The sequence below is a fragment of the Gopherus flavomarginatus genome, chromosome 2 (genome assembly GCF_025201925.1).
Source record: "Gopherus flavomarginatus isolate rGopFla2 chromosome 2, rGopFla2.mat.asm, whole genome shotgun sequence".
Taxonomy (NCBI): domain Eukaryota; kingdom Metazoa; phylum Chordata; order Testudines; family Testudinidae; genus Gopherus; species Gopherus flavomarginatus.
In genome coordinates, this window is record NC_066618.1 from 172,853,803 (window position 1) to 172,868,157 (window position 14,355).

Here is a 14,355-nt window from a genome sequence, read left to right on the forward strand (position 1 = left end):
TTGTGGGGGCTTGGGCATTGGTGCATGTTGGTCCTTCCTATTCCCTGCCTGTGGTAATAATAGTCTAGTCTCTTGAGGGCTGTAATACTTGGGCATAATTTTGGTAGTTGGGTGTAGTGTGTAGGTGGTGGCCTGTGATATGCAGGAGGTCAGACTAGATGTTCTTGTGGCCCCTTCTGGCCTTCAACTCTAAAACTATCAGATGAAAATACTTGGAATTTGAGAAACAAAAGGATGATGGGATACCAGGGCACCCATTTTTGATGTAGAGTAGGATTCCATTGAAGCTGCAAAATACCTGATTTTAAATAGCCCCACCAAACCATAAAATGCATCATTTTACTAATAATTTGATAGGGAGCTGAACTGATGTTGGAAACTACAGGAAATTTTTAGTAAATTTCTACTGAAGTCAAGGTTTTTAAAACTAGGTGATCTGAACTAATCCGTTCCCATGTTATCGGTTAAAATTATTGGTTTTCCTTTTCTATTAACTTTGCCAACTCAAAAAGTTCATCCAATTTAAATCCAATTAACAGTTTTAACAAGTTATCCACATTTTATCTCATTCCCAAATCTTGACACATGCAAAAATATTATTCTGTTGCACACTACAGCCTCAATCACAGTATGAAAGGAATACTTACTCCAATTAGTCAGGATAAAACCTGAGCCTCATTAGCACAAATGTCACCCTCCCATTTTCAAGTGAAATTGACAAGAAGTACACTTGATTTATACAAGTGCTATTTAAAAGGGCAGAAATAGCCTGCCTTCTAGAAAAGTACTATGCATAAAATGAATATACTTACATTTGTCAAAGGGGCGTGTGCAAACATAGAAAACCCTTCAAAGATATATTCATGGTCATCATATTCTATAACTGTTGGCCTGTCTGTCTAAAAAATACCAAAAACAAAAGAAGTTAAAGTTAAGACAGCCGTGGCACGACACATGTCAATGTTAAAATAAATTGAACTGGAAGCTTGGCAGGAATTGTTTATAAAGTACTTACCAAGAAGTTTGTGGGAGGTGACACTGTAATTCGATAGTGGTACAGTCTTCCAGCATTGTTGGTCATGGGGCGACATGGCTTAATAGGCTTTAAGAGAAAGATTCATAGAATTATGCGCAGAGTCAAGGTTAATTTAAATAAAATGAGGGAATAAAACACTTTTAACATCCATAAAATGCTCACTACAAAAAAAATAAACAAAATAGGTAGCCACAATTAAGTATTCTTGGAGGAGGAGGGAAGTCATAGCATAATACCTTTTTTATTTAACTTCAGAAACGTATACAGGGATATTATTCTGGGCAAAATGTAAGTGCAGTTCATACATTCTCCATATTGTTATGCACCTCTCTTGCATACAGAAGCCAGTCTAAGTGTTCAGATGCTTTTCTTTTAAATATAATTTCATTTTAGGCAATTAATTAAAAAATTATAAAGATTATACTTAGATTTTTTATTGGACAATCTCAATTCACTACAAAGGTAAGCAGGTATCTTCACTTGACAAGTGGACAAACTGAGGCATCAATCAGACTAGTCCAGCATCACACAGTAAATCAGCATCAGAAACGGACAAAGAACCCAGGTCTGCCAGTGTCCTGCTTTAACTAGCAGACCACATAGTCTTCCTATGAAAAACACATGAATGGCTATGTCTAAATGTAGGAAGGTCTGCATGTGGTTCCGTGGAATATAAGGTTCCCAAGACTCATATTTTCAGGTTCTTCTGAAGCTCTCAGGTTTAATGGGTAAAAATACTCACCAGCAACTAGATTAAAGGAAGCCCTTGGAGGATCTGTTTTCTGCTAGGTTCTCAGTGCTCTGAGGCTCACACCAGATTAAGAGAATCTATCATGGACTTTTATGAGCCCCCAAAATTCCCAGCATCCTCATCTTTAGGGGCAGCTACCTCCTCACAGTGAGTCAGTCAGATTTCAAAATTTTCACCTACAAAAAATGTTTCTCCTTCAACAAAATTTACTGTTGTGTGAGGGGATGAGGGAAATTAATCTATGTCTAAAATAGTTTATTACACGCTTCAGTCTGGAGTAATTTTCTGAGACAGGGTAATAAATCCATGAAACAGAAATGTTCATGAATCCTGAAATGCAACAAAGCAGAGGGAGCAGCTGCAGTTAAAAAAAAGGGGGGAGGGAAGAGGGGGAGACAAAAAAAAACAGCAAACAATTATTTTGTTTGATTTTTATTTGGAAAGTCACACATAGAGAAAATGATAAAATAAAAAAACAGTAGAACCTCATGAATGACCAATTTCATGAATGATCAGTTATACAAACCATTGTAGGATAAGAACAAAGCCATGCAGCGCACCATGCTGAAAATTAACTCTGTACCTATACTATAATTTTAAGATGGTCAATTTTATGAATTCTTCAATCACCAATACGTTTATAAAATAGGGGCTGAACAATACAGATACATTTTAAATTAAGAATGAAGGATTAAAAAAACAACAACAAATTCTTGAATGTATTTTCTTGGGGAAAAGTTAACATGGGTTTTGTAAAGGGAAATCATGTCTCAGCAATCTACTAGAATTCTTGGAGGGGGTAAACAAGCACATGGACAAAGGGGATCCAGTCAATATAGATATTCAGAAAGGCTTTGACAAGGTCCCTCACCAAAGGCCATTAAGCAAAGTAAGCTGTCATGGGATAAGAGGGTAGATCCTCTCATGGATCGGTAACTGGTTAAAAGATAGGAAACAAAGGGTAGGAATAAATGGTCAGTTTTCAGAATGCAGAGAGGTAAATAGTGGTGTCCCTCGGGGGTCTGTACTGGGACCAATCCTATTCAACATATTCATTAATGATCTGGAAAAAGGGATAAAGAGTGAGGTGGCAAAATTTGCAGATGATACAAAACTACTCAAGATAGTAAAGTCCCAGGCAAACTGAGAAGAGCTCCAAAAGAACCTCACAAACCTGGGTGACTGGGCAACAAAATGGCAGATGAAATTCAATGTTGATAAATGCCAAGTAATGCACACTGGAAAACATAACCAAACTATACATATATAACGATGGGGTCTAAATTAGCTGTTACCACTCAAGAAAGAGCTCTTGGAGTCATTGTGGATATTTCTCAGAGAACATCCGCTCAATGTGCAGCGGCAGTCAAAAAAGTGAACAGAATGTTGGGATTCATTAAGAAAGGGATAGATAAGAAGACAGAAAATATCATGTTGCCTCTATATAAATCCATGGTACGCCCATATATTGAATACTGCATGCAGATGTGGTCGCCCCATCTCAAAAAAGACATACTGGAATTGGAGATGGTTCAGAAAAGGGCAACAAAATGATTAGGGGTATGGAACGGCTTCTGTATGAGGAGAGATTAATAAGACTGGGACTTTTCAGCTTGGAAAAGAGGCGACTAAGGGGGAATATAATTGAGGTCTATAAAATCATGACTGGTGTAAAGTAAATAAGGAAGTGTTATTTACTCCTTCTCGTAATACAAGAACTAGGGGTCACCAAATTAAATTAACAGGCAGCAGGTTTAAAACAAACAAAAGGGAGTATTTTTTCCACACAACACAGTCAGTCTGTGGAACTCTTTGCCAGAGGATGTTGTGAAGGCCAAGACTATAACAGCGTTCAAAAAATATCTAAATAAGCTCATGGCTATTAGCCAGGATGGGCAGAGATGGTGTCCCTAGTCTCTGTTTTCTAGAAGCTTGGAATGGATCACTTGATGATTACCTGTTCTGTTCAGTCCCGCTGGGGCAAATGGGATTGGCCACTGTCGGAAGACAGGAGACTGGGCCGGATGGACCTATTTTCTGACCCAGTGTGGCTGTTCTAATGTTCTTAATGTTCTCATAAAACAAAACGGTTTCTATTAAAACTGATGTGCTCTAAAGCTCTTTGTATTTTAAGGGAAAACAAGAAAATACAATCACGATGTGTCGGTTACCTCTACAGATAAAAACAGTGAGACTTCAGCAATATCTTTTTTCCACAGGAAGGTTGCTATATCATAAGAAAAATAGCACTTCTGTGTGTTTCTAGTGCAGATATGTTTCCATGTTGAGGCAATTGCATGTCTTGCTACTATCAGCAAGAAAGTAACTAATTTATTCACTTTCCCTTTACACACCTCCTCTACAGGGAAGACTCAGCAAAAACATAACTTGTGCATCTCCTTGATATCTGTGACTCAGTGGTAGTTCATGCTTTTTTTGTTATTAATTTAGCTGAATGTTTCAGAAACTTTAAAAAGAAATTGGCTAGTGCATAGGCGCAGCAACTATTTTCCCTAGTTTTCATATGGAGTTTCATTACAGGTAGCACATCCTAAATGTGAAATTACACAACCGGTAAGAAACCTGACTGATTTAATATGACACAATAGTTTACTCTAAAACAATAACTTCCTCCAATTTATGTCAGAGCAAAACAAGTACCTGCCTACTGCTGACAATATGGCATTTATAAGTGCAATATTCAAAACTCATTACCTCTTCACCAGGATAAATGCTGTGTCTTATTCCTGTTCGTCTGGCTTTAGCACTGCATTTGCACAGTGGTCCATCATTCATCTGTCAAAAACAAAACAGGATTCTGTTTTTATTGAAAAAAGACAAGAGACGATGTCTGGAAAAGCGTTTTGGTTTTAACATCATGAATGCTGATGCTTCAAAGAGCCTGTTATACTTACAAGATTTATTGGTTTTAGAACAGCCATTTAAGCAGCAAACTGTTTGTACATACTGATCTAAGGAAACTGCACAACAGCATTAGACTGTCACTGTTTTTTGTGCAGTGTAAGAAGGGATACCAACGTTAGCAGAATGACACCACTGCAGTATCACATGTAAGGTATAGCCTTTCCAATTCTTATTTATTAGAACGATCTGCTACGTGCAGCCAATAACCCTGCACTTTATATATTCATGGGCTTTATTTTATACACAAGTATTTTAGTTGGCGAAACAATGGTCCTAAGGAATTTGACTACAATGAGGCCAGGATTTCACCCCATGTATGCAAAATTAAGCAAGTGTAAACGTTTGTAGGTTTGGGGTCTTCTTTGGCACTTTAGAGACATAACTGGAGTACTTCAAAAGATGCCTGAACATAGTTTTTTTTTTTTTAAATATGGCCATTTCTGAATTATGGGATGAATATACCAAATAACTGTCAAGAAGGGCACTACACACAATATAAAATTGAAACTTACCTTCTTTTTACCTCCAAGCCCTGTGAAGTCTGGGCCCACTGCAGACTGGCAGTTCCAGTTAGTGCAACACCCTAGCATGCTTTCTGGCTGTGATGTCACACCCACCACAGAACCCCGGTAGAGACTGGAGCCAACCTACAGAAGTAGATTAAGTCTCCTTCTTTTTCCACCCCTTTACAGTTTTGCAAAGTTTTAATTATTATATTTTATACCCTATAAGGTATAAATATATTTTAAAACTTCAAAAAACTGCAATTGTGTATAAAAACCCACCATGGGACTCCCCTTACCTTTAGAAGCAGTTTGCAGGTCCCAACAGAGCTCCGTGGTGGGGGGGACATCCTCAGCCAACAGAGAGAAGGCTAGGGTGTCTCAGTGACAGGGAGCCAACAATGAACAGTGGGAATGGACTCCATATGGCCTGAGGGGGAAAAAAAGGCAGCCCAGTTTTAAGGTTAATCTATTGACTGTTTGGCTGACATCATTTTCCTCTTAGATTTTGTCATAACACATGCATGCAAGGGGGCTTAAGATGTAGTGCGCATTTCCTCACCTTTGGGTGTTTAACTGTGCATCCTTAATATCAGAATGATGTGGTATTTTGCTCTTATACAGTTTGACACACTTTGGAATCCTTCAAGAACAAGTGTGCTAAATAAACATTGGCAAAATATTCTCACGTCAAGACTAAGCTGAAAGCACATTTTCTCACTTGCATGTATATCTTACATATCAGAGACAAGAGAGATAAATAATACAATAAACACTCAATTAGTTCAACACTTCATGAAAATCAGGGCCCTCCAAGGTGTCTCAATACCACAAGCCGCTTTTGAAAATCTTGACATTTACTCTTATTATTAAATTGTATTTGAATATACCACCTTAAGTGTATGCCTGGGGATTTACACAGAAGCTAGGTCACCAGTAAGGCCCAAAAGTGCTTGCAATGTGTGTTAGATACAACATGACATGAATTAGCGATAGATGACAGGCAAGAAGGACGAGTGGTTTACACAAAAATTACGCTGTCAGGCTTCTTTGTTTGGCTTGGATTGGGGGGTTTTTTTGTGCAAGACTTGCTTGACGTTCATTCCTGTTTTGTGGGAGTGAGGGTCTGTAAAGCATTTTGGGATATCCACCCAAGGCATTTATAAGCCTATCACTTTTGCATTAGAATACTGACCAAAATTATGGGAAAGCACGCTATTTAAAATAAAATTGTTCTGTACCTAATAAAACTCAGATATAAAAAGTATTTCATTGGCAAGGCCATCATGACTTTTTTGGAACTTTTTTCAGATGTCCCTTAGGAAGAAGTAACTCAAGATAAATTCATGGAAATAACCATGCATTTCTGATACTGTTCACTTCATGGCCCTTCACCTCTCTCTATTTGGCAAACATTTCACACTGAGGATTCTATTATATCTATATATATTCGTACAACATAATTTTCTCAGTTAAATATCTCAATAGTTCTATAATTTTGGGTTGTGTTTTATTAATTTTTTTTTTAACCCTAGGAGCGTAAATGAGACCTTATAATGGAAGCGTCAACAGATCTTTGAATTCTCACGGCAGCAATGTGCATTGCAGTATCTTCTGCCATTATAATTTGTGGCCTTCTAGTTTCGTGCCTCAAATAAAAGGCAGGAAAAACAAGTGTACGGGGGGTGCCAGTTGACAAGGAGTTAGAAGGAACCATAAAAGAGTTAAAAAAGAAAGATGGAGATGGCAAATTTGCAAAGAACCGCCTGATCTCTGTGTAACATATATATTCAAACAACATTTCATGAGCTCACCAATTACATTTAACGAGGACTATAATCTGCATGCAATTATAGCAGAAACATTAGGCAAGAAATTAGGAGCATTAACAGCATATTTAAGGCATTATTTATCATTATACAGTAAGAGCTTTTAGGTGAATCATTTGTAAAGCAGCTCTACAAGCTCTCTCGCTCCCTCATCCCGGCATTTATCTTTGTGCCTTTATTGCTAGGCTAACAGAATAGCACCATTACATTGCTGGTAATGCAGAGTTTACAAATACAGTCAAATATGATTCAGGGTGAAGAATCTCTAGGGTTCTAGGGTTTTAATTTAACTCCTGAGATTGAAAGTAATGTGCACTGAACAACAATAAAATATAATCGAGAAAGGATGAAAAAAATATCAATTTGCACAGGAGACAACAGGTGTCATCTGGTATATTCTGATCTGTAGATCTGAATGGCTCCCAGAACAAACCTTTTAAATACACAGTGAATGTTCTTCACACAATACCTGTCCGGGGTCATTGTACCAGAGCTCCTCATGCAGACGATCAGGGTGAGCTTTTTTACGCTTAATTTCCGCAATAACATCAAACACTTCAGAATCTGAACTGCTAGAACAGCTGCTATTGTCATCCGAGTCACAGTCAGACTCACTGGAGCTCTCTGGTTCAAACGTAAAAATAAGGTTAGTTGAAAAGAACCCCCATTCATTCTTTTCCAAAACAGCAAGGAATTTTCTAATATCCAAGCAAGCATCATATAGATCTGCAAATTATCAAAGACTTATATAACATTCCGAAAAAAGAATGAGGAGAACTTGTGGCACGTTAGAGACTAACAAATTTATGTGAGTATAAGCTTTTGTGGGCTAAAGCCCACTTACTTCATCAGATGCATGCAGTGGATGAAGTGGGCTTTAGCGCACAAAAGCTTATCCTCAAATAAATTTGTTAGTCTCTAAGTTGCTACAAGTACTCCTTGTTCTTTTTGCTGATACAGACTAACACGGCTGCTACTCTGAAACATAACATTTGGAGTGGCTCTTATGAATCCTAGGACAGCAATAAAGTTTTAATTTAAAGAGTGACAGTAAATGCTAAGATTATTGAAAGTTGCATTAACTGAATTTGTTTGCCCACATCAGTGGAATAATCTGACCAGCTGACTAAGAGAGCAATTCTATGCTCTCTTGGTCAACTTGGTAAATTCAGAAGAGCACTTTTTATGCTCCCAATCACAATTGTTTGAAGCTAAAGGATTGCAGGGAAGAGGACTATGAATTTACAATCCACACAAGTAAAATCTTTAAAAAAAAAAAGACTGAAAACATGTACATTGCATCTATATTCATGACCATGCACACTGAAGGTCAATTAAACAGAGCTTGTTTCTTTTCAAGTTGTTTCAGGTTCACATTAGTTATGGTAATAGTACTGCATATATTTGTGTTTGTAACCAAGATTATTTAATTTTTTTGTCGATAACCATTAACCAATTTCTTCCCCCCCCCCACTCTAAAAAGGGTGTATGCAAAAAAGCAATGTTCCCGGACCTGTAAGGTTAAATTAGGGAACTGAAGGCCACACAATAGTTCAGAATTCCAGATGTCCATGGAGAGCTCTAGCATTTTATGGAGTGGGATTAGCTTTTCACAAGCTAGTGATAGTTTAGGAGTTTATCAGAAATTTCCTTAGTCACTTAAAAAAAAAAAAAAAAAAAAAAAAACCTGCCTGAAGGGAGAGCTAAACTTAATTCCTCTGAAACCCCAGTATTTCCAGTACTATTACAGGACTCTTATTTTTGTCTTCTTTTTGCTCTGGTTCTCTGAAGGAGATGTTTCCCCCTTCAAATAACATTATGTGCAATAACCGAAGCAGAAGGGAGCCGTTTTCTATAGTGGAAATTTAACACCTCCTGCCAAACCCCATATAAGTAGGCTTTAAAGGATTGGACTTTTATCTGTAAATGTTGGTAAATATTGATTTCACCATGCACATACAAATCAACAAAAAAAAATCTATTTATAAAAATCAAAATTTACCAATAGGCAAGGGAAGAAAAATGCTGCATGAGGACTTATCAGAGTTTGATTTAAGGCAATTTACTTTGTATATTTTGATATGTGATATTGACGATTTGTGCTTTGATTTCTAGAAAGCTTTAACATTTTGAATCTCAACATCTACAGCCATTAAATAATTATCTGACCCCTCCCATTATTTTCCACAACTGTAAAAATTTAAATCACTAAAAATAAAATTAAATGCTTAAAACCCATAGTTTTGCACAAGTGTGAAAAAATTAAATGGATAAAATTTCAAAAAATGCTTAAATACAAACATCAATATGAGCCATCAAAGTAGTAAAAGAATAAAAATTGAATTCTGCCAAGCCTACGTTTGAATCAGGCTGTGGGAAAGGCTCGTGCAAACATATAAGCCCCCATGTCTGCATGGCTAACTGATTCAGGCTGCAGACTGGAACAGTGGTGAAAGCCTTTCTGTGCCCACTAGGCAACTGACTGCATACAAGTAGGATAAATTTAGTAGCCTGTCCCCCTCCTCACTGCCAACAGCACCATCCATGGTGCCCAGGGAAGGCAGACACCTCTGCATGAAACTATTCTCCCGCAGGGGCTAAAAGATGCGCAGGCTTTTCAATGGGCCCTCCACTCTTGGGTGAATTTCACCCTGTATATACGGCACAGACCAAAAAGTACATTTACTATGTTTAGAATAGTTAACACATTTTTTAAATTAAAATCCATATCTATTTCTGTGTCTCCCTGGGATGTCATTTTACTTTGCTAATATCTCACTGATTGTATTATGCTATATTTATGGCAAAATAACATGAAAAAATAAAGATACATATATGACTAGGCTCACTTTTGAGCAGCTCAGTTGTTTACCCATCATAGATATAAAACTTGAATAAAAAAATGTAACCTCAAGCTACCTTGATATAGAAGTGAATGTCACTAATTAATACCAAGGACTGAGTGAGACACTGGAAATCACTGAAGTTTAATAAATAATAAGCAAGGGCCCAACAATGCTCCTACTGAAGTAAATGCAAAAACTGCAAGGGGAGGAAGACAGGGTCCCTAGTAAATAAATGCAAAAAGGATACCACCACAAGTATGTACTTGGGCTCATTTATCTTTACTGTTTATCATCTAAGTTCTAGTTATGACATATCATATTTTAGCAAATATACTGCAGTACAAAATTCTCAGCCTATGAACCATCACTCTGTAAGTTAAAATGTATTTCAAAACCCAGTACTTTGAACATAATGAAACCATCAAGATGTGCAGTGTGAGACTAATCCACAACGGGAGTGCAGCAACTCTCACCATTATGTAGGATCAGGATCATAACCATCCTTAGATACCATGTGAATTTATGATTGTTCTCCTTGTCTTTCCTTTCTACCTATTTGAGAGACCATCACATTGTATCTTTCCTAAAATTAGACTGTGAGCTCTTCAGAGCAAAGACCAGATCTCATTTGATTTGTGACTGGCTTAACATGTTTTTGGGTGCTAGACAGACAAAGAGCAAACGTGTTTTACAAAAATAATTGACTTCTGAGCATTCTGAGACTTATTATAGCATTCCTCTATTCAATCTTTACCTTGAGCTGGGGAGTGACCAACAATATTTCATGCAGAGTAATGATGTGCTAATTAGCAAGTTTTTTACCTCATGTTAAACAGAGAGCCACGGTAAAACAGTATATGTTTAAAATGCATATGCCATTTCTTCAACCATCTTTCAATTGTACTTGAGCAATGATCTTATTTTCAGCTGCCACAACAGCCTGCAATTTGACACTTTAAAGATAACGCCCACTACACAAAGGGTGCAGTTTTCAAAAGCACCCAGCGTTGACATAATTCCACTCCCACCGAAGGCAATGGTCAGACTCCCACTGATTTCAATGGGAGCACAGTTAGGCTGACGCCGAGCACTTTTGAAAACATCATCCAGCATATATTCACACAAAAGAACACACAAACTGATATAAAGAATATAGTCACTGTTTATTACTCAGTTTCAGGTCTTCGCCAACGTGGCATTTACCTAAATCCTCATCGAGTTTGGTCTTTGGTGGCTCCCATGGTGGCCGGGCTGCTTTGGCTTTTGCTTGTCGCTTTCCTAACTCCTCCTCAAACCTTTCATACAAATCTCGGAGCCGACTTGTTCCAACTACCGTGGAGTCCCCCTGATAATGACAACAAACCAAAAATAAAACAAACAGAAAATTTAAGGAGGCTGTGAAGGGGTATAACTGCCCCGCACTGGACAGGACAGGGTTAACACCATTCTGTGGGCTGTGGAAGTCATGCCCCTTTGTCCCAACTGAGACCCCAGTATAATAGTGAGCAGCCCAGCTCAGTCTGGGCTGATCATTGAGGACTACTCCTGAGAGCATTCTGCACCAAAAAAACTAAAAATTATGCTCCAAAATAATAAAAACTCTGTGCACAATATTTTAAAATTCTGCAAAATTCTGCAAATTGTATTTGTCAAATAAATGTGGAGGCTCCAGCATGGCATCAGGGAGCACAGGCCACTGGCTGCACAGAGGTGAGAGTTTGCAGAGCTTTCTGCAGCAGGGACTAGCAGCTAAGGCTGGCATACAGTAGGAGCCACCAGCCAGGTTTCACCAGTCCCGCTGCCTGCCCAGCAGTGATTTACCTCTCTTCCGGCTGTCCTGGGTCACCGAAACATACTGCTGGGGAGGGTCACATACCCACTGTTGTGACTTCCCTTTGCTTCCCCATCAGAAAGTCATTTTTCTGTGAGGAAGCAAAGAAATTTACAGGGGACATAAATTCTGTGCACAAACAGTGGCACAGAATTCCCCCAGGAGTACAGAATGTGGGGGAGGGATAGCTCAGTGGTTTGAGTATTGGCCTGCTAAACCCAGGGTTGTGAGTTCAATCATTGAGGGGGCCATTTAGGGAACTGGGGCAAAAATCTGTCTGGGGATTGGTCCTGCTTTGAGCAGGGGGTTGGACTAGATGACCTCTTGAGGTCCCTTCCAACCCTGACATTCTATGAATGTGTGTTGTGGGCTCCCACTGAGGATCAGGCCAGACACACTGAGATCCAGGCAAATACCCATGGAAGCCCATTAGGGAAAGGAGTCATCAGGAACTTCACCGGTCAATGACCCTAGAGATACAGAGGACCTGTGGACTACAGGGCAGGAAGTAGCCCAGGGGAAATAGACATTGATCCGATTGTGGAACCAGGAACAGAGTCAGTGTGTTTTGAAGGGATCCCCCCTGACTCCATGGCGGATACACTTGCTGCTGATAGGGCCCTGGGCTGGTGGAATAGGGAGGGCCTGGGTCTCCCTACCCCAGCCACTGAGCCACCCCCTGCTTGGCTGTACGGGGAGACTTTGGCAAACCAGTAAAGTGCCTGAAACCACTATGGCTTATTGTTAAAGGCAGCCTAGTCAGCAAGCTGTAAATTGGCCATTCAGCAGTCTCAACTTGACCAAGGCAGGAGGTGAGAGGGTTTTGAGGTGCCACAGAAAGGGCAGGCCTGATCCCGCTTCCTTCCTGATAAGAATTGTGTTGAAGTTGCTGATACATGCATTTTAAAAGAGCAGGATGTGCCCCAGGAGTGTGCCCCAGGAGTGTCTATTGGGGTCTCAAGGCTGCAAACTCTGGAAGAACCCACACCTGGTTAATCAACAATCAGAAGGAGCCTCTTGCTTGCCCATTGGAACTGCTTGCTTTACAAGTTTTCTTTAAGGGACATGTCATTCTATTACTAATGTATAAATAAGGGAAAAAGCTTGAGGTAGTTGGACTTGTTTGGGGATCCTTTTTGGACTCTCTCTCTGGATACATCTTGCGGTCCCCTCCAGGAGACGGAAGATTTGGCCACTGGAAGCCTGCCACTGTTTCACTCGAGAGCCACACCCAGCTTTGGTAATTATCAAGGGTTGGGGGTGTTTTACTAACTTGTTGCGGACGTGTGTAAGTGCTTGAGACTAAGTAAAGTGTATCTGTAGGTGAAAGTACTCGTGTTGTCCTGTTTGTGCCAGCCATCTATCGATCGGACGGCCATGTCCCCCCTCATTTATTTCCTGACACCACCTCACACAGAGTAAAAGTTACCCAGAGCTTTGGGTTGAAAGAACCCTGGGTAACATGTCCACCAGGCCATACTGCCTCATTTAGACAAGCAGTCCTATTGAGTTCAGCCCCAAGACCATACCACCCCAGCCTGCACTAAAGGGTGGCCCCACTGACTTCGGCTATTAGGCCATCCTGCCCTGCATCCAAGACAGTTCCCCTGACAGGGCATACCTGCCCTGCGACAGAGGCTTTGCAATATAATGTCTTAAAATATGGTGTGGTTTCATCATTCCAGAATGAACAAATGAAAAAAAATCAACAAAACAACAAACATTTCCTAGAAACGGTCCAATGTAGCATGGGAACTTCGTATAAAATCACTGGGACATACGGAAAGGCATCCTTTCACCAGCTGACCCTGACAATAGAGAACTGCATTCAACTATACACTGTAGTTATCGGTAGAGCCCTGTGTGGATACAAAATCGGCATCTGCATCCAATCCGTGATCTGCAACCATGGTCCACAGATATCCACAGATTTGCAGGCCTCTAGATATAAAATTTGGATCTGCATTCATCCACTATCCACAAACATGGTCTGCGGATATCTGCACCTGCGGATTATATTACCAAAATACAAATAACTGAAGAGTGATGAAAATAAAACTACAGGGAAAAGAAAATTGGGGAGCATTAAGCATTGGATAAAACAAAAATGTAAAGCTGTTAAAATGCTTGTAGTAATCATTGTATACAAGGATAGTACATAGTAACTGAGGGATCTTCATAGACGTACCACTTGATCCATAGGGTCATTTGAATAGTAGCTTTCTGAATGGGTACAACGAACCCACACAGGCTTGAGCAATTCTTCATCTTCCTCTTCATTTTTTTCTGAAATGATCTCCTCTGGCTCTTTGTCTTTAATAGAGGTATAACTCTTCTCTTTACTGGCACTCTGATTCTCTGACCATCTCTCTCTCTCCTCCTCCCATCGAGGTCTCTTTCTCTCTCGGCTGGGGGATCGGCTTCAATGGGAGAAAAGAAAGAAAAACAATTACAAGTTGTTTTGTTTTTTAATATTGATATAGTTATAATACAAAATGAATAGTTTACTTCAAATCAATAGGTCATTTTACCATATGACTTGTAGTAGAGTTCACTTCGTATTTCCTTATTTTAAGATGTTAACTTTCAACAGTAAATATTAGCTTTTGGTACAAATCTAGTATATGGAGTCAT

At 39.3% G+C, this 14,355-nt stretch overlaps 1 protein-coding gene across 3 annotated transcripts in view; it reads right to left on the reverse strand.

Moving 5' to 3' along the window:
* The window catches only part of DROSHA (drosha ribonuclease III), a 113,492-nt gene that overhangs the window by 87,111 nt on the left and 12,026 nt on the right, over positions 1 to 14,355 (reverse strand). Inside the window, exons 4-9 of one of the 3 annotated variants that reach the window (XM_050939847.1) lie at positions 13,910 to 14,141; positions 11,094 to 11,235; positions 7,514 to 7,668; positions 4,503 to 4,583; positions 1,016 to 1,102; positions 813 to 899 (exon numbers count right to left, since the gene is read on the reverse strand). In XM_050939847.1, the coding sequence (XP_050795804.1) occupies positions 813 to 899; positions 1,016 to 1,102; positions 4,503 to 4,583; positions 7,514 to 7,668; positions 11,094 to 11,235; positions 13,910 to 14,141 (784 nt within the window). Of the gene's footprint in view, positions 1 to 812; positions 900 to 1,015; positions 1,103 to 4,502; positions 4,584 to 5,224; positions 5,360 to 5,514; positions 5,646 to 7,513; positions 7,669 to 11,060; positions 11,236 to 13,909; positions 14,142 to 14,355 lie in introns of those variants that run through there. The other 2 variants (XM_050939846.1, XM_050939848.1) reach the window with 2 other exon arrangements.